The sequence below is a fragment of the Ictalurus punctatus genome, chromosome 25 (assembly GCF_001660625.3).
Source record: "Ictalurus punctatus breed USDA103 chromosome 25, Coco_2.0, whole genome shotgun sequence".
NCBI lineage: Eukaryota > Metazoa > Chordata > Actinopteri > Siluriformes > Ictaluridae > Ictalurus > Ictalurus punctatus.
In genome coordinates this window covers 16850417-16870788 of record NC_030440.2, presented here as the reverse complement: position 1 = coordinate 16870788, position 20372 = coordinate 16850417, and the positions used below count along the sequence as shown (strand labels likewise).

At 43.2% G+C, this 20372-nt stretch overlaps 1 protein-coding gene across 1 annotated transcript in view; it reads right to left on the bottom strand.

Moving 5' to 3' along the window:
- Window positions 1–20372, bottom strand: part of syne1a (spectrin repeat containing, nuclear envelope 1a) — a 210663-nt gene that overhangs the window by 125123 nt on the left and 65168 nt on the right. The window contains exons 27-50 of the mRNA XM_053675608.1: window positions 20120–20328; window positions 19967–20030; window positions 18911–19069; window positions 18322–18450; window positions 17980–18084; window positions 15423–15563; window positions 14988–15148; window positions 14237–14387; window positions 13904–14131; window positions 13701–13799; window positions 12059–12246; window positions 11401–11524; window positions 11028–11194; window positions 9558–9711; window positions 8848–9470; window positions 7970–8149; window positions 7742–7892; window positions 6962–7120; window positions 6691–6873; window positions 6478–6579; window positions 5332–5535; window positions 3006–3213; window positions 2631–2743; window positions 940–1145 (exon numbers count right to left, since the gene is read on the bottom strand). Coding sequence (XP_053531583.1) covers window positions 940–1145; window positions 2631–2743; window positions 3006–3213; window positions 5332–5535; window positions 6478–6579; window positions 6691–6873; window positions 6962–7120; window positions 7742–7892; window positions 7970–8149; window positions 8848–9470; window positions 9558–9711; window positions 11028–11194; window positions 11401–11524; window positions 12059–12246; window positions 13701–13799; window positions 13904–14131; window positions 14237–14387; window positions 14988–15148; window positions 15423–15563; window positions 17980–18084; window positions 18322–18450; window positions 18911–19069; window positions 19967–20030; window positions 20120–20328 — 4208 coding nt within the window. The remainder of the gene's footprint in view (window positions 1–939; window positions 1146–2630; window positions 2744–3005; window positions 3214–5331; window positions 5536–6477; window positions 6580–6690; window positions 6874–6961; window positions 7121–7741; window positions 7893–7969; window positions 8150–8847; window positions 9471–9557; window positions 9712–11027; window positions 11195–11400; window positions 11525–12058; window positions 12247–13700; window positions 13800–13903; window positions 14132–14236; window positions 14388–14987; window positions 15149–15422; window positions 15564–17979; window positions 18085–18321; window positions 18451–18910; window positions 19070–19966; window positions 20031–20119; window positions 20329–20372) is intronic.

Genomic DNA, 20372 nt, shown 5'->3' with positions numbered 1-20372 from the left:
ATTTGTCTCTTTCCATTTCTGTCATTTCTGTCTCTCTCGCCATCTTTTTATCTTTCTCTATCTCTCTCACCCTTTCTTTTTGCTCTCTCTATCTCTCTCAATTTCTGTCTCTTTCTCCATCCAAATCTCTCTCTATATCCTAATTTGTCTCTTTCTATTTCTGTCTTTCTCTCCATCCCTGTCTCTCCAGCTCTCTCAATTTCTGTCTCTTTCTCGCTCTCCATCCAACTCTCTCTCTCTATATCTCAAATGGTCTCTTTCCAATTGTGTCATTTGCCTCTCTCTCTCTCTCTCTCTGTCTCCTTATCTCTCTCTCCATCTTTCTCTTTCTCTCCATCTCTCTCTTTCTCCGTTTCTCCCTCTCAATTTCTTACCTCTCTCCAGTTATGTCTCTCTCCACATCTCCATTTTTCTTTTTCTCAATGTGTCTCTCTTGTTACGTCTCTGGACGTACTTCTCTTTTCACAGATACGCAGAACTGCGTTCGCGCTATGGTCCGGAGAACGGGAGTTTCAATCCCAACCAAGTCTATAGAGCAAAATAGGCGTGCTCTCTGGGTGGGAGGGGCATACTCTCTCTCTCTCTCTCTCTCTCTCTCTCTCTCTCTCCCTTGTCAATCACGACGACACTAGCCAATCTTATATACTGAGGAAACATTTTATTTATTTATTTGTTAAAAATCCAACACTACTGTATTATTGGCCGTTTGTGAGCAAACCTACATATCGTGATTATATATATATATATATATATATATATATATATATATATATATATATATATATAGTATTTGGCAGAAATGCTATCAGAATCGTGATATTATATATTTGTACTATTACTCTGTACTCTATTTGTACTCTATATTGTAAGCTTTGTGTTCGTATGCTAGCTTTGTGATTTGTGTGTACATGCTTTATTATAATCGAGGTAGAGCTTCACCCGTCCTGTAGGGCGGCGCTCTCCTCTAAACACCGCACTCTCTGTCTGCAGGCCACGGTAAATCCATCCAGCGCCTGCTGACACGAGGCCAGACGCTCCAGCACCCCTCCAGCCGCAGATCTAGACAGGTGTGTAAGGAGCTTCTCTTCTTCTTCATGAAGTCTGTTCAGGCGTTCCTCACCCTCTCTGACCTGCTCCAGAGACACCTGAAGCACGGGGGGACGTGTCACAGGAATTCGGCAGTTTCTCTAGCCAAGGTAGAACTGTTAGGCTTCATTTGAATACTTTAAAAACCTTTAAAAACAGTACAGTATCTGAGCGATTTGAGCACAAAGAAAGAATGGTTTGTTCAGGGGGGAAAAAATACTTAAGTATAAACAGGAGTACCGTGTCAAAACTGTACGTTTATAAACAAAATATTTGTGTGGAAAACTCTATATCTGTCTATATCACACATTATCACACACTGCCGGTCAAAAGTTTGTGGACGCCCGACTGAAATGTTTCTCGTGATGTTAAAAAGCTTCTGATCTGAAGGTGTGTGATTAAACGTGTGAAATCGGTGTCGTAGACAAAAATAGAATCGTCCCGACGTGTTCATTTTTTTTTTCATTTTATTTACAAAAAATATTCGGAAAAGCAGGAGATAAGAGTCCGGCGTCGGCGGGAACTCCTTTAATACTGTTTAAAAATCATCTCGGGGAAACTCCTCAAGAAATCGCTCGAGAAAACGCAGAGAAAACATTCCTGGAAGTTCTAGACGAAAAGGGCGTCGACTTTGAAGATGATAAAATATTAAATTATTCTGATTTATTCGGGATTTTTTATCACGACATAATTCCCATAGTTCCACTTGTGTTACTCCAGAGATTTGATGACTTTATTATTATTATTCTAAAATGTGGAGAAATAGAAATAAAGAAACTTTTGACCGATAGTGTACATTTATTATTTTTAAAAAATATAAAATAAAGTTTGCTAAAAAATAAAAATAAAGAGTGTGTCTAAACATTTGACCGCTAGTGTACTTTTAAAAATTTTTTTTAAATTACATTAACTTCAGTTTTATAAACAGCAACTGAGGCTAAAGCTAATCTAAGATAAATATGAAATGCTTTAAATTCCGGTTCCCTCAACCGAGTAAAGAATAAAACACTCGGCGTCATGCTGTTATAGGAAAATAATCCACAACGAAGTGGTGTGACGAGGCAGAGTTGCCACGTAAACAACAGCACATCCCATAATGTCTTATTCCTCTTATACCACAGCAGTGGGCCAAGTTCTCTTTACTTGAATTTACTAAGCATGACTTTTTATCCATTTATAATTACATAGCAGCTCTAAACAGCTGTTCCCTCATCAGACTTTTCTTCCCTCCCACCAATAAACAAATAAATAAATAAATAAAATAACACAGCTTGTCCTGGTAGTAAAAACTCCACTTACGTCCCAAGCTTTGGTTAACAGGTGAAGGTCCTCCTTTACGCCACTTACACCAAAGCCCAATATCTTTGAGGCATATTTAAAATTTTAGCGGATCGTGATGCTTTCGATTCCTCTGGGCATCCGTTTTTTCATTCGCTTGATTCGTAGGATTTATTGACGTGAGGCCAGATTTAGTTTTAGATTGTAGTGCGTTCCCCCCCCCCGTTCCACCCTCGAAGGTGAATCGTGTATAAATGTGGTGCTACCTTGAGCCTGTGCAGCAGAGCGGTAACGTCAGGAATGTCTCCTGCGTCGTCAGGGCACTCCTCGGTACCTGCTCTCAGCTCCGAGAGCCAAGTGTGGAAATCCTGTGCGAGTTCTGTGAGCGAGACAGCACACACGAGTAAAGGATGAGACACGGACAGAGACAGAGAGGAGGCGACGCCACGGACGGTCAGTTTATGAGTTTACGAGAGCCGAGAGCAGATGGTCTGTGTGGGCGGGTCCGAAGAGGAAAAAAAAAAAAGAAGCTGTCTGTTGCCCTGGTAACGAAGCCTAATCGGTTCCCGATGAGAGCTGTCAGACTGCCGTGTGCGTGGCAACAGGTAGAACCTCTCCGGCTGTGGATGGTGAAAACGTACCGTTAAAACCGTGCAGGAGCGTTTCCTGTAGCGTTCGGAGGATCCGGTCGGAACGCCGAGCGGCCGCTTCGCTCCGCTTCACCAGCTCGGTGACGCTCTCACCCAGAGCGGTCAGCTGCTGAGCCGGGTAAGCTCTACAGAGCACTCGCAGAGACTCGGCCGTCACGTCCAAACCGCCGTCCACCTGCTTCAGAGTCTTCTGGAGCTCCTGAGATAACAAAACATCCAGAACAACATTTAACCATCAATCCAAGCTGTATATGATTTATAACAGAAGCAGACTTTCCATCAATCCCAAACAGGAACAATGAATAGAAAGATCCAGAAAAATGTATGAGCTGTATAGATGACGCTTTTAATCTTTTTTTTTTAAATTCATTATACGTTTTTTTTTGTTGTTGTTGTTTTGCCAATTTTTGACCATTTTCTGCCATTTTCTAGTGCATTCCTAATAAATATAATGAACTGATGTTGACTGTAGACTTCTCCTAACGTTAGACTGAACACGCACTGCTTTCTGGATTCTGATTGGTTCGGAAGCCCGTCGATTCGTTTTTCCCTAACGGAAGCTCTGACAAACAGTCGCGCAGCTGCAAATCGCACGTTTGTATTAACGCGCTCGTTCTACCGCGTCATCGTTTCCATGGCAACAGCGATGCGCATCGTTATGGGTCGGTTTGTTTTATAAGGACGCGTTTATCTAACGCGGATGGAAGGAGTCTCCAGTGTCGGCGCTTTGTAAGTCTCTCGGTAACATGACGAGCTGCGTTTGTTTTCGTTTCGTTTCGGGTCTCGTCCGCTCCAAGCGAGAAAGGACAGCGAGGCGAGGGAACAACCGTTTATAGCTGCGACGACGCACGCGAGAACAGGAACTTGTTCCGTGACATTAAACGTGACGATAAACGGATGAAAAAGGGGGCGTGGCGTTCTTTAATAAATAAAAATGTGTCGTTATTGACAAATCATAATAAAGAGTGGGATAGAGGAGATAAAACAGTTATGCATCCACGTAAGCATCGATAAGGTTTTGTTTTGTCTAATTATCATCAAGAGGGAGGGACAAAAGAGAGGCTGATGAGGGAACGGATGTTTATAGTTCGAACAGGAACTCATTTGTTTCTCGTCACAAAATTTGACAATAAATGGATAAAATACCACTGGCGTGGTGTTAGAGGAATAAAACACTTCAGGAACATGCTGTTACGGAAAAATCCCCATCTTCGTTGTGGTAACAATAAATCCGCTTCATTACGCCACCGAGTTGTTGATTATTTTCCTCTCGCAGCATGCACCCAAGTGTGTTAATGCTTACTCATAACGTATAAATTCCCCAAAATGCACTAAAAAAGTGTCATCGGAAAATATCGTTAAAATAAAACGCGTCAGCGTCTATGAACGCACGCTGCCGGTCAAAAGTTTGTGGACGCCCGACTGAAACGTTTCTCGCGATGTTAAAAAGCCTCCGGTCTGACGGCGTGTGATCAAACGTGCGAAATCGGCGGCGTGGACAAAAATAGAATCGTCCCGACGTGTCCGTTTGTTTTCATTTTATTTGCAAAAAAATCTTTATTTAAACGGACGACTCGGAGAGAAATATTCGGAAAAGCAGGAGATGAGAGTCCGGCGCCGGCGTGAACTCCGTTAATCCTGTTTAAAAAGCATCTCGGGGAAATTCCTCAAGAAATCGCCGGAGAAAACGCCGAGAATACATTTCTGGAAATTCTAGACGAAAAGGGCGTCGACTTCGAAGACGATAAAACACTCAATTATTTCGGAATTTTTTTTCATCACGACATAATTCCCATAGTTCCATTTGTGTTACTCTAGAGTTTTGATGACTTTAATATTATTATTATTACTCTAAAATGTGGAGAGAAAAATAATAATACAGGACGAGTCTAAACTTTTGACGCGGATATGAACGTTACCTAGCGCTCTCTTGTCGCAGGATGAGACGAGTGCGATTTAAGTATCTGGGTCTGTATGGTTATTTTCGCCCCGAGTTACCGGTAGCCAAACATCTGAAAATATCCCGTTACCATAGCAACAAAAGTATTTTTTTTCAACAATTAAAAAACTAGACAGATGGTTTGGAATGTATGTAGCGCCGTCTGTTTACGTGGACAAATGTGACCAGAATCAGTGCTAAAATCTGCACTAACCATTTATAAATCACATATTTGCGTTCCAAAAAAAAAAAAGTAAAAAAAAGGTCACTGATTTCAGTTTACACCGAGTGCGGTGTGGCAAAATGTGCCGCATGAGCGAGAAGGACGGTGTTAAGAAGTACAAGTAGATCCCTGTGGTGCAAATGGAAAAACCTAACCTTTATCTTGGGCACATTTTCTGGGTCAGATGACTGCGATAGCTCTGACAATGTGCTCTCGACGGTGTCCAGCTGTTCAGCCATCTGGGAAATCACGTCCTGGAGTTGCCGGCTCTGACAGCTGAAGTCCCTCAGGATGGACCTGGCCTGCTCATAAACCTCTTCAGCATGGAAGATCTTCTTCCTCAGATCAGCTGCCATCGCCTTGTCGGAATGAAAACACACAGCGGTTAAAGCATGTCGTGCTATAAAACGTGTCCGATTATACAGAATGCCGAGACGTGAGCTTGAGGTAATGAGGACATTTTTCCTGTCCGTCAGTACGTTTCAGTCGCGTCTCTGAGTTTTCGTTCACGCTTTCAAACTTTTCGTTTACGCGCCGCACAGACCGCTCGTGCGTGGGCGGGGCTTAACAGCGGGTTACTCTCATTGGCTAGTGAGATTTGGGTCGACAGCTTGAGTGTCCAGCTGAGGAGGAGGAGGAGGACGACGACGACGAAGAAGTCACTTGTGCCGCTCCCGGGAGCTCGTCTCGAAAAAAAATACCGGTACGAGATTACCGGAACCTCCGAAAAGGAATTACGAACTAATACGCTGAGTAAGTACATAAGTACGATGTAATTTCCACTACAACATACAAACACTATAACTACACAGAGAACCGCGTGCAGAACGTTCTCCGAAAGTCTGTACTTACAGGTCAGGGAGCTGTCCGTCCAAATCTCACAAGCCAATGAGAGTAAAGCGCTGTTAAGCCCCGCCCACACTTGAGATTTGTGCCAGAATGGCGGACGCTAACTCTGGCTGCACATTTCAGAGTGTTTTTCTTCTCCCGTTGTATATTTTTGTTCCTTCAATACTCTTGGCACAAATTTACATCGATTTCATATTTTTATGGGACTTTTTCTATTTTTCTTAACATTGTGTGTTATTAATAATCATATAACGCCACAAAATGTAAAAAAAAATTATGAATAAAATAAAAATGGCACTATTACTAGCGATTTAAAAGTGAACAATGTTTATTCAGTAACGTTAAAGCATGTACTCTTATCAAACAATGTTCCTCAAGGGTTCCTCGGATATTTCCAACGTTCCAAAGAGGTTCCACTTGGAACCTATGCTGCTTTAGGGTTGTGTCTTTACCTGGAGCTCGCTGTCAGTTTGCTGGTCCTTCGTCACTTCCTGTAGCTCGGTAACCTTTCCTTGCAGGGTCTCCATTAGCAACTTTTTGCTCTCGATCTCCAGCTGTTCAAACGCACGTCGTTTAATCTTCCATCATAACATTTCACAGACTTGTTTATACAAATCGAACGTTTATACGCTTTTCCTCATCAGGTGTACGTGACATCGGCTGACCTTAAACTGACAGAGGCAGTCCTCCATGTTGGCACTGGATAAGACGTTCACGGGTCCGTCACCGAGCTCGCTGACCGAGGTGGCGCTCCAACACTCGACGTCGTTAACGATCGAGTTAACCTCGTTCCATAACTCGAGGGCGGATGTAAGACGATCCGCTTCGGTTTCCATCCTCGCTGATGTCTGGAAGAAAAACAGACGAGCGCAGGCTTTTAAAGCGGTGTAACAATGCTAGTCTCAACGCATAGGTGGAGATTTATAAACATCTCACATTCATCCACTGCTCCACAATAGTGTCCGTTTCCACGCGGACTGCTTCCGCGATGTCTTCTGGAAGGTTCCTCAGCTCGCCGATGAAGGATTTGCTTTTACAGATGAACAAATCGAGGTCGTCCCGAGCGCCTGCCGACTCTGACCTCACCGCCTCCAGCTACAGAAACGCACGGACACTGCTTAAAGGTTTGCACTTGTATAATAGACTCCACAAACATCAAGAGGAGGAACTACAGCATCTTCCCACGATACAAGTAACCCGATACAGCATCTTAAACATAAAACTGAGCACGAGGAGCTCGTCACTAGCAGCTAAATGACAAAACAAAACGTCTACGGACGATGCTAGGTGAGTGACAATACCAGCTTTTAGCCAGTGTGTTGTTCGTGACAATCCGAAATAGAAAACGAGAGATGGAACGACAACAAAACACACTTTACGTTTACTCTACAGCTGTACAGAGGCGCTTTGCCGAAGTGACACAAAACCTACTCGTCTCCAACCGACGTAACTAACGTCGCTAGATAGTGGACTTCGTTTAAAATGAACTTGCTGACGTTTATAAAGAACCAATCTAGTAGCGTAAGTGCATGAACAAAAGCTAAACTAAATATCCTGTGACGTCCCTGATTGATTATCCATACGGAGAATCCGTAGCGGTACACTCGTACCCAGTCGGGAAAAAAATAGTATCGAGGCAGCCCTAGAACAAACTCCAGAACCGCTAGGATTGCTATTTTAATAAGACGCCAAATCAGCCCGGCGCATGACACCGACCCGGTTCAGGGATCTCCGGATGTCCTCAGGGCTGTGCTGGACAGACCGGGTACCGGTGACGGCATGAGCTCTTTCGAGAACCGAGCCGAGTTTGGACTTCAGAGTCTGGTAATCCTTACACATCTCCACCAGCACTCTGCACTTCTCCTGCCTGCACGGACACAAAGCAAACTCAGGCAATGTTCCTCAGGTTTTCATTCCGGATGTCCTGTTAGATGATACACTTACTCCTCTGAGATGACGTTCTTAATTTTCTCCCAGCTGGTTTGGACAAGGCTCACATCCCGCCGGGTCTCCCGGACCTTCTCAGGGTCTCTGTGAGCCAACTGCTCGCCTTTCTCGCCTAACCACAGCTGACTGTGCTGCAGAGCCTCCAGCTCCTCCTCCAATTGGTTCAGCATCCACAGTCTGTCACACACACACACACACACATACGACAAACAAGAAATGCCTCAAACATTAAAACTGAATTCTGGATTTTGGTCAGAAGGTGCTGATTAATATTCTATAGCATAACATCTCTGAAAATAGGTTTCTATACTAACGGTCAATCCATCAACAGGGACTTAAACATTTATGGAAGGAGTCTCCGGTGTCAGCGATTTCTAAGAGTCAGAGGTAAAGCTCCACCAAAGCTTTCCATCACAGGAAGGTCTTAAGGACAGAGGAGCTTTAACTCTTTCCAGTTTCTCGGTAACATGACAAGATGTAGCAGCGTACAGTATTCCGGACTTTATGCCCTGCCCACAGTGCTTGATTGACAGGTCTACCTTGTCGACAGCGAAAACGCACATGCCAGCGGGATTCGTCGGGTTGTAGTCTGAGGACGAGCAAGTGCAATCGTAAATGTACCGTAGGGATTAGGATGACCAAGTTGACCGGTTTGGGCGTGCGTTTCCACTGTAACGTTGGTGCTTTGCAATTAAGTTTGTTAAATTATGTGTTAAATTATGTACATTATGACGTCATCCAGCGAAAGTCAGGGACAGGGTAAAGAGAATATTAGTCAGAGAAGTGACTCTTAACACGATGCTCCCACCACCCTTCACTGTAGGGATCAATACTTATGCGAGACACTGTATATATGGGGCACTGATATGGGGTACCTTTGTTGGAATTTCTGTGTGCTTGGTTCTGGAAACCATGGTTTTCTGGCTCTATCCTCCAGCTCCGTCAGGCTCCTCAAAAGCAGCTCCTTTCTTCTCGTAAAGGAGCTCCACATGGCTCCTAGAGCTTCGGCCTCGCTCTGCCTTGTCCCCATGCTCCTCTGAATCTGCTGCAGTCCTGATCCCAGATCCTCCACCAGCCCCCGGCAGGACGTCCTGTCCCCATCGGTGCCGTGCAAGTGTAGATATGCCTTGTTCAGGCTGCTGTCCAGACTTATAGCCTGCACCTCCACTGAGGCTAACTCCTGGGACAACTGCTCTAGTTCCTGGTTCAGGTTCCTATCCTTGGTTTGGTCCCAGTTTGCCTGTCCTACAGCTCTCTGCAGGGTCTGGAGTGAACTGGTGGTGGACCTATACGTCACCAAGAAGGTCTCAAGTTTAACCAGAGCCTCAGAACGGTTCTGCAGAAGACTCTTAGCCTCTGAGAAGGGCTGGAGACAGTCTTCTTGTTTGGCCTGTAATCGGTGAATATCCAATGGAGCCAAGGAAGGACTTAATCCCTCCATGTGCTTCTTCAGTTCCTCCATTGCTTTGCTTTGGGTTTGGAGAAGAGTTTCATCATCCTTTAAATGGAAAAATAGAACGTAGTGTAATACAGCTTAAATAAGAAAGATTGATGAATATATGTACAACAGATTGTTTGTCTTTACCTTGATCTGGGTACAAAAAGATGTCAAGTCAGTAATGGTGACTTTGGACCTGTATCTCAGCTGCCTGAGGAAGTTTTCACTCCACTGAGTGAGGGTCATTAGGACCTGGTTAAACTGCTCAAGCTGAGAAAGATGTGCCTGAAGTTCTTGAATCCTGGAAGTCATGAAAATCAATAAATGACACGCTACAGCTACTTCTACTGACCTACACTTCTATTAAGAGACAGTTTCTCAAGGGTTCTTCAGAGATACAACTTTCCACAGAGGTTCTATTTGGAACTGTTTTCTGAAGTTCCTGTTGTTTTATTGAGTTTTACATAGAACCTTTAAAGACACCCACTAGAGAGAAACACCAAATAAGGATGTATTATGTCCCTTTAGGATTCTAGACTTCACCTCTGAAGGCTTTTTAGTCATCTACATTGCATTAAAGTAATTATAGTATAGTAAGGTGACTGGAGCAATCATGTAACCTTGAAGAACCACCACCACTCATCTGAGGAGCTTCATTAATTCTTGATCAGAAAGTTGAAGACTATTAAACCATCCAAAGAACCCTTGAGGAACACCTTATTTTTTCTAAGAGTGTAGATGCTAAGAAATGTCTTCAGGCAATGTACTGTACATATGAAGGATTTTCAGTGATTCAAATCCCTTGAAATTTCTACAGTCTTAGTAAAAATGTTTCATCCAATACCCCAAAGCGTTCTTTGGTTTGCCCCTCTGAGGGAACTCTAAAAGATTCCATATGAGGACCTATAGTTTCCATTTGACTGGACTGTAGCATCTCTAGTATGCTAGATGGAACCATTTTTTTAAGAGCGTTCTCAAATATTGTCAGCAAGAATGACAAGAATGAAATTTGATATTCTTACTAACAATAAAACAACCCACTTAGAAGAAACAATAAAGAGAGTACTATACAGCCTTAGAAATACTCTTAGCATTTCTCTTAGTTCCTCAAGGAACAGTTCATGCTTTCCAAAGGGGTTCTTCTTGGAACCTTTTCTGTGATTGAAACCATCTGCTGTAAGGTAGTGTATACTCTTAGCAAAATGGGTTCCTTGACGGTTCCTCAGATGTTTAACATGTCTAGCTTCCCACAGGGGTTCGACTTAGAACCCTGGCTAAAAGGGGAACCCTCTGCTGTAAGGTAGAAGACACATTTAGCAAAAAGGGTTCCTCGAGGCTTCTTTGAATGGTTAACAGTTCAAACTTTCAAAAGGGGTTCAACTTGGAACCTTCTTCTGTCAGGTACTCTTAGCAAACATTGTTCCTCAAGGGCTCTTTAGATGGTTAACAGTTTTAGCTTTCTAAAAGGGTTCTACTTGAAGGCCTGCAGAAGAACCCTTTAGGATGACTGATGGAAGGCTTTTTTCTTGTGTTTAACTGGTTAAGTGTATAATATTGTGTCTACTGCAATTCTCCGTAGACCCCTACTTAAAATCTCAGCTATGTTTGCGGGTTTACCTGAGAGGGATGCTCACACTGAGAGAACACCACCTCTCCTCCAGGTTGCAGTGAAGCTCTGTCAGTTCTCCCACTCGTTCCTCTGATGCTACGGGGTACAGAAACTTGGCCTGGGTCTCCAACTTCTCCAGCAAAGACTCTTGAGTGGGAACCTCACTCTGCAGGTCCTGCCAGATAACAATCACGCCCAACACAAATGCATTAATAACTAAAACCAATGGGAATACTGTTCAGTCAACGGTTCTTCTAGGGCAGGAACTTAGGTCCAGGAGTAACAAACCAAACTCAAACCATGTAGGTTGTCAGTGTCAAAGAAAACCATGTATAAATACTCATGTACTACGTGCTACCGGATTGTTCTCTTATGACTAACCTGGAGTGCTTGTAGCTGGCTGTGGAGTCTGGCTTTATCCGTGATCAGGTATGGAGTATCGGATTTACAGAGGTTCTCCGAACTGTCCAACCAGCCCTGGAGAACCGAGAGTCCTCTTTCATATCTAGCAAAGGAAAACCACAAGAAGGACTTCAAATTTAACACCGAACACTAATTTAATCCCCAGCATGGTATCGTGTTCTTCACGCCACAAATGTATTCTCCACTGTTGGATATTATGGGATAACCAGCAAGAACAAAGGCTTCTCAAGGGTTCTTTGGATGGTTTACTGGTTCTAGCGTTGACAAAAGTTTCTACTCGTAACCTTTTTTAAAAGGAAAAAACTTGGGAGTAAAATCAGTCAGGAGAACCTGAGCCTGAAACTGTAATGCTTGAAAGTAAACACGTCTAACGGTAGTGAAAAATTTCGACATGAATCTTCGAAATTTGAATATATCGGTTCTATATTCAACAACATTTCAACAATTTGAAATGCAGCTCGTTAAACGTTTGGATTCGCTGAAAAAAATGAGAGTAAAAAAAAAAAAGAACTTTTACTCTCAGAGCACAGAAGCTTTGAGACCCTTCAGGTTTCGACGTTTCCTCCTGAATTCTAAAGAGATCGATGGGAAACACAGAAAAATAAGCTGGACTTACTGCTGCCACCGAGTCAACAGGTCCTCCAGTTTGGCTTGTTTCCTGGCAGCCTTATTAGAGTATTGTACATGAGCCTGCTGGAGGTCTGATACTTCTTTCTCCATCTGATCTTTATTAGATATCCTTCTCAAACCCAGGCTCAGTGACACCAGTTTGGGCTGCAGGAGCTTAAGAGCCTGCCATGCATCCTGGGATCGGAGGAAATGACAAGACAAAGAATGACATGAGAAGACAAACAGTGTTCCCTGGTGAAGTGTTGCTAAGCAATGCTAAACTAGTGACTGTGGGTAAGAGTTTAGCTAGCTATAGTGCGTAGCCATAAAGTCTTATAGATGAACAATGCAAATGAATGCAAAATGACAGTGAGAACAAGGCAAAACAGGCAGATATGTTGGTAATTTATTTATTTTTTAAACCCTAAAACGATACCGTCTTTAAGTTCTGACCCGTTAAGAAACATTAAGTCAAAAGTTTTTACACTGTCTGACAATTGCTAGCTCAGAAGTCACAAACACCAGACGAGTAGGTCGGTCATGTTAATAAGCAATTTTACCGAGTTTGAATCAGAGTGAAACTGATGCGTTTGGTTCGTTCGCTATTTGGTTGGGTTTGGTTTCACACTCTATATAATGAAATGAACCAAAAAGAAAAGCAAATAGGACTCAAAGCTGACAGCGTCGACAAGTCTAGCCTTTTTTTTTTTTTAATTACTAATGTATCACATAATGATAATGAGGCTTTATTGGTCTCAGCACAGTGAAATTATTTTCTTCGCATATCCCAGGATGCCAGGAAGTTGGGGTCAGAGTGCAGGGTTAGCCATGATACAGCGCTCCTGGAGCAGAAAGGGTTAAGGGCTTTGCTCAAGGGCCCAGCAGTGGCAGTGCCGGGGCTTGAACAACCGACCTTCCAATCAGTAACCCAGAGCCTGGCAGTGCTGGGGCTTGAACCCCCGACTTTCCGATCAGTAACCCCGAGCCTTAACCGCCAAGCCAGCACTGCCCCACCACATGAAAGACCCTTCAAACAGGAAGGAATATAGTGAAGAAAAACTAAGTCAGACATCTGACCTTGCTGTGACCTTGACCCTGTAGATTTGTGCATATAAACGTTCAAACGCTCGTTCTTGAGACTAACAAAAATGTCAGACGGACGCATGGACAAACCAAAAGTGTACTTCCTCCACCACCTGGAGGCATAACGACACTGGCTGAGAGGTGTGTAGGGCCGAAAGCCTCCTTATAAAACCATATAAAACATATCCAGCCTTTATTTTTTTCTTTCGGCTCCTCGATCCAGTATCCAGTACACATGGCATTTCTGCTTTGGCTCAGTTTGTGTCTCGCAGCTCAGTTCAGCAACTCACATCTACAAACAAAAAAAGCTGTTTGATTCGCTTCCTTCAGTCGAGTTGATTCAGAGTCGAGTCGATTCAGAGTCGAGTCGATTCAGAGTCGAATCGCTTTCTCACTAGTTTTCACCTGGAAAAGCACACAAGCTCGGACGTTCTCCGAGCCAAATGTGTGATTGCAGTGATCTCACCTGCCTGAAGAACCGCACCGCTTCATATAGTATTAAAGTACCCTTGGTAACATTTCTCATAGAAACGAATAGCGCAGGTCTCTAAGCCAGAGATACCTACCATATGCTCATGAAGAGCTTGGTACGTCCCGGATGTTGATGTGCAGCCTGTAACTGGTTTATTCAACTTCTCTGCCAGATCTCTGAGTGCACTTTTAACCTTAAAGAAGCAAAAACAGACAGAAATTCAGACTAACAATACGTAGCACATACACACACACACACACACACACAAAGCAGCGTAAGGCGATTTAATACTTGTACCTCATCCATATCCTCAGATAACTTCAGTTTATGCGACAAGCTGGCCCGAAGCTCCGCCCCTCGCCACTTCACGCTGTTTGTAAGCTCCTCGCAGTTAGTGCTGATTTGCATTAAACGAGCTTTAATATGCTCTGCCTCTGCAGGAGTGACGAAACGAGTCAGAGCACGAGACTCCGCCTCCAGTTGACTCAAGATGTCCTTCTTTTCCTCTAAACCTGCCTCCATCACCTAGGAAACGATGCATTGATGTCTATGTGAACTGGCTCAAAATTCATACTCTGAAAACTGTTATATAAATTCCCTGGTGATAAAGTCTGGGATTTTTTTTTTAACCTCCACAGCGTGAATCTGTCGTTCCAAGGCAGCAGTGTTGCCGTCTACAGCCTCCAGCTCCTTCTCTCTCTCACACACCCAGGAGGAGAGCGCTTCTGACTCACGGCTGAAATGCTGCCATCGTGCCTGCATCTCACCAAGCTCTGATATCCTGCGTGGAGTGAGAAAAAACACACACACACACACACACAAAAAAAAAACGACACACACGTCAACACAGTCAGAGGTTTTAAAGAAACAGTTCAGGCTAAAAAATAAATTGCGGATTATTTTCCCTGTCCTGACCCGAGCGACATGTCTGAGGTGTGTCCCGCAAATATAGCTAGCACTTATTATTTAATTTATTTATTTTTTAATTACCATCCAAATATTTTCACATTTCTTACAATGGAATTTCTCACAAAGGCAACGCCATTTTGAATTTATTGATTACCTTTTTTGTTTTTTTTGTGTGTGTGTGTGTGTGGGGGGGGGGGGGGTGGTTTAAAAACAAACAAACTATAGGTCTAATCCATTAATTAAATAACAAATTAAAAAAGAATAAGAAAAACCACCCAGAATGTGGATTTATCACTTGATAAAAGCCAAAAAAATAAATAAATAAATCCCTCCAGCTAAATTGCTGTGGATCTGAGTAAACTCGTCTTCCCTGCCATTATACTCTATATTCAATATCGCGAGCATTTCTTTACATATCTCTCATCACAACGTCTCTCCATTCTCCTGGAAATGAGTTGGTCGGCAGTCTCACGTTTTCCCGAGCCGGTCCTGTGTGTCCTGCACTGTCCTCTGAGCCGCTCTCGCCTGCTCGCGCAGCACAGAATAGCTCTCCGAACCCGACTGAATCTCAGACGCCTTTCTCATCAGTGACTCGGTCTTCTCGAAGAACACGCCAGCCTGTGTATGAAGCTCCTACACACACACACGCGCATGTAGACACGAGATTATATAGAAACAACGTACAGATATCGATACGAAAATCATACACATAATATAATATGAACAGGACGTGGAGCTTTTAATATAAATCTGGACGCGTTTGAAAATGAGCGAACGTCTCTAGAGACGGATTAAGAACTGGAGCGATGGAGCTGAGCTTGAGGAACTTTGTGTTATATCTTTAATACGAAGGTAACCCGGGTTCTTCCCGATAAAGAGTCCTAACAGAGATTGCTTTCACTCTTACGCGAGCGTAATCCAGGTGATCGGTGAGGTTTTCCAGGCTGCTGAATATCAACTCTCTCTGCAGGACAGGAGTCGCGCTGCACACGAACTGCCACACGGCCTCTCGGTCCAGCTCGATCTCCTGCCAGGCGCTCACGGTGGCCTAAACAACAACACACAAAAATGATGAGCAGAACCTGCCACGACAGTATCAAATTACACGCGACATGTACGCACACCACAGCGCTGTTGGATTCTGGATTCTGATTGGTCAGAAGGTGTTGATTCATTTCCTGCGGCTACAAAGCACAAGCTTATGATATAATTAATGCGTTAGCGTTTCTATAGTAACAGCTCGTTCGTAGGGACGTGTACGACGGGCGCGGGATTATAAATAAACGTTCATGGAAGGAGTCTCCAGTGTCAGCGCTTTGTAACTGGGAACGTCTTCAGGACATTCAAGAGAGGAAAAGAAGAGAGGAGGGTGAGGGAAGGACACTTTATAGCTGCTATAACGTAAGCGAGTACAGGAACTGTCTTGTTTTGCGGATGTCCCACAATGTTAAATGTAACGATAAGCAGATAAAAACGATGAAAAAAAAAACATTTTTTTAAAATCACGTGTATATCACATATATATATATATATAAAACCCCTGCAACTCCATCTCACCCATATAAAGTATATACAAGCTAATGAAGAAATAACACCTGTTAAACTCCCCTAAGCATGTCTTTTACAATCATTTAACCCATCATGGGCAATCGAAAAGTCACTGTTGAAAACTGTTGTAATTGTTGACCCATATGAAGCAGGGGTACACTTTAGTGTAGTCTGGGGTGAAGTGCATTTTGTATTGTCTTTTTTCTTCTTTTTTATGATACTACATACCATGACGTGCATTAACACTACAGTGATACTGTACTACAGCTGATGGATGACCTGGAGAGAGAGCGCGAGACAGACAGTGAGAGAGGTTGACTTTAAAGCCCGCCCACAGATAAAACTGATATATCTAGTTAGCAGAAAGAGAGACCAATCAGGATACGCTCTCTGTCACTCTCTCTCACTCGTCACTCGGGCTGCGTCTGAAACCGCATACTTACCTCTATAAAGTAGCCGAAATTCACGTATTTCCCCTAATATAATAATAGCCGAAATACATGTATTTCCCCTACTATATAGTAGCCAAAATTCATGTATTTCCCCTACTATATAGTAGCCGATCTTCATGTATTTCCCCTACTGTATAGTAGCCGATCTTCATGTATTTCCCCTACTATATAGTAGCCGATCTTCATGTATTTCCCCTACTATATAGTAGCCGATCTTCATGTATTTCCCCTACTGTATAATAGCCAAAATTCATGTATTTCATCTACTGTATAAAAACCGATATTCATGTATTTCCCCTACTGTATAGTAGCTGATCTTCATGTATTTCCCCTACTATAATAGTATCTGAAATTCATGTATTCCCCCTAATATATAATAGCCGAAATTCATGTATTTCCCCTACTATATAATAGCCAAAATTCATGTATTTGTCCTACTATATAATAGCCGAAATTCATGTATTTCCCCTACTATATAGTAGCCGATCTTCATGTATTTCACCTACTATATAGTAGCCGAAATTCACGGATTTCCCCTACTGTATAGTAGCCGATCTTCATGTATTTCCCCTACTGTATAGTTGCCAAAATTCATGTATTTCACCTACTATAATAGTAGCCGAAATCACGCATTTCCCCTACTATATAGTAGCCGATCTTCATGTATTTCCCCTACTATAATAGTAGCCGAAATTCACGCATTTCCCCAGCTATATAATAGCTGATCTTCATGTATTTCCCCTACTATATAATAGCCGATATTCACATATTTCCCCAGCTATATAATAGCCGATCTTCATGTATTTCCCTACTTTATCGTAGTCCATATTCATGTATTTCACCTACTATAATAGTAGCCGAAATTCACGTATTTCCCCTACTATATAATAGCCGATATCCATGTATTTCCCCTACTGTATAGTAGCCGAAATTCACGTATTTCCCCTACTATATAATAGCCGATATCCATGTATTTCCCCTACTATATAATAGCCGATATTCACGTATCTCCCCTACTATCATAGTAGCCAATATTGATGTATTTCCCCTACTATATTGTAGGTAAGTATGCGGTTTCAGACGCAGCCTTGCTCTTTGCTGCTATTACTGATATTGTGTGTGTATATATATATATATATAATCCGCGTCCGTCAGGGACTCCCAGAACTTCCGGGAGAGGTGGGATGTCTGTTTGTGTTGTTATTTATTGTCTATTTATCTTTTCATGTTACACATGACGCGGACTCGGCTGTACTCGGAAAAATTACCGGGTCGAAAATGCCCGAGTCTGTGTCAGGTTCGAGTACAAACTTACCCGCGTGCGTGACGAATCCGCATTCGATCATAACCGGACTCGAGTTCGAGATCGAGTACCCCGTCTCTCATGTTATTCACTTCACCTGTCAGTGGCTTTAACGTTACGGCTGATCGGTATGTACTGTATTTAGGATTTTCCTGAATTACCTGTAGATGTTTATCTTGTGCTGCCCAGCTGCACTCTTCTCTGTTCTCCTCACCAAGAAACGATGCTTCGCCCGGACATCCTTTTCTCTTCTGCTGCGACTTCGGCTTTTGCGGTTTTCGAAAAGAAAGCCCATCGTGATAAAGTAGATGCATTCATTCATTATTGATACACGTTTCTGATTATAGGTTAATTCATGCACAGATGTATTATTTATACTGGCTTTTCTGTTTTTAGGAGTTCATTCATGCACTCGTTCATTATTTATATTACTTTTGATTGATGGTTTTTTTGGAAAAAAGGTCTCGGGTTCTGAATTTTAAAAAACGTGGGCTTCAGGTCACCTGCTGAATCAGAAGCAGCTGCCTGGCTGCCGCTACGCTGTCTGCATTCAGGATTCGGCTGTGTTCCTGCGTCTGAAGCACGTCCTCCTCCTCCTCTCCTCTCTCACTGTTCCCGTCTAGAGACATCGCCTTAGCAGATGGGGAGAGAGAGAGAGAGACATGGTGCTCACACACACACCCCCCTACACACACTTGTTCAAATATCCATGCACTGCAGAATAATCCTATTTCTTATAATGATATCTACTCTCCTGTTTCTGTGATCATAAAGGTGAAGATCAATTATCGACGGATATCCAATCAGATCATCTGATTTAACTCCGGCGTGACGTCGAGCGCTTTTTATCTCCGGACCGATCAGGCTGCAGCTCGCAGGGCAAGCCAAAACAACCCAAGAACACGGAGGACGAAGCGTTCAAACAGTCTCGTTAACGAGCAAACGGGAATAAACACTGCGGCGTAAACTAGACTTCATGTCAATCGATTCGTTTTTGGGATTGGATGTCACAGACCGGGTCCTGACTTTAACTCTTCACGCAGTTCCGTCTGCACCCGAACGCAAAACACGGCGAACTCCAGATGTCCTTACTTCATCTAGAGAGGACAGCAGGGTGGTGAGCGCGTGCGCCAGCTCGTCCAGCGCCATCCTCCGAGTCACGGCTTCGGCGTCAGGGCTCAGCTCCTCCAGCACCTCCAGACGAGCCGTGAGCCAGGACAGGGCGTCCTCCTGAGCCCTCTGCACCTCACGCTGCATCCACACACACACACACACACACATTTTTTAAAAAAAATCACGCCGAAAGTAAAGAAACCGCAGTAACACACCCAGTTCTCCAGCTTCGTAATAAATGATTAATAATATCACTAAAGTAATATTTAGTTCAATAATTCAAGATGTATTAAACGCGCTCAATCTTTTATTAGATATTTATTGATCAAACAAATCCATAATTAAATGAGAAAATATTTATTACAAAATCTGATTATTAATTCAATAGATTAAATAGATCGGATACATAAATAATGTTACATTTAATATTTATACATATCGATTTATGTTCTATTTATATTATTAGTATGACAAATCAACAAAGATTTTTTTTTTCTATAATTAAAAAAATATATTAGTTTTACTCGTCTTGGACCACATTCGCGATCTGACGACCATTATGATGTTTTATTTACTTTAACAAAAAAAACGAACAAAAAAAAAACTACGTCATACTTTATATCCGTTTATTGTTGCGTTTAATGTCGTGGAACATCCGTGGAACAAGTCAGTTCCTGTTCTATCTTTACGTTATGCGCAGCAGCTGTGAAGTATCGCTCTCTCGTCGGCCTGACTTTTCTCCCCTCTTTTAACGTTAATCCCAAAAATTTTTGAAAAACGAGAAGAAGAAAGAAAAAAAAACTTGAGAAAAAAAAAGCTTGAGAAACGGCGAAGTGTGAACTCCTATGTGTCAGGAGCCTTACAAAGCACTGACACTGGAGACTCCTTCCTTCAACGTCCACCACTTAAAGATTCACCACCACGTCAACTACACGCGTGTTCGAATCTGTGTGTGTAGCGCGTCGGCCGTACGAGTCCCTCCGAACGTGCCGTCGCTATGGAAACCGTAGCGTTCCTACACGAGTTCCAGCTCACCTGCACGGCGAGGCTCTCTCCGTCTCTGTGCTGGGACGAGATCCAGGCCGAGAGTTCGCCGAACCTGAAACAGAACAGACGCACGCAGATCTCAGGCGTTCCGTCTCCATGGGATCCGTGCACGCGATAACGTTCTAACGTTCCGGTCCTCACCTGCGGTGCCACTCGCTCCACTTGTCCGGATTCTCCTGGAGTCTCACGTGCGCACGTTCCACTTCGCCTTTGACCTCCGATACGCTGTCTCTGGTCTCCGGTAGGGCTTTCTGCGTCGCGTCGTTTTCCGGAAGTTTCTGGCAGAGCTGTTCCATCGTCTTCAGTCTCCTCTCGCACGCAGAAATAGGGTTCTTGTTCCGGAAAAAAGCCTGAGTGAGCAAACATGGACGGGATCGTGTATTTATTCTCTCCA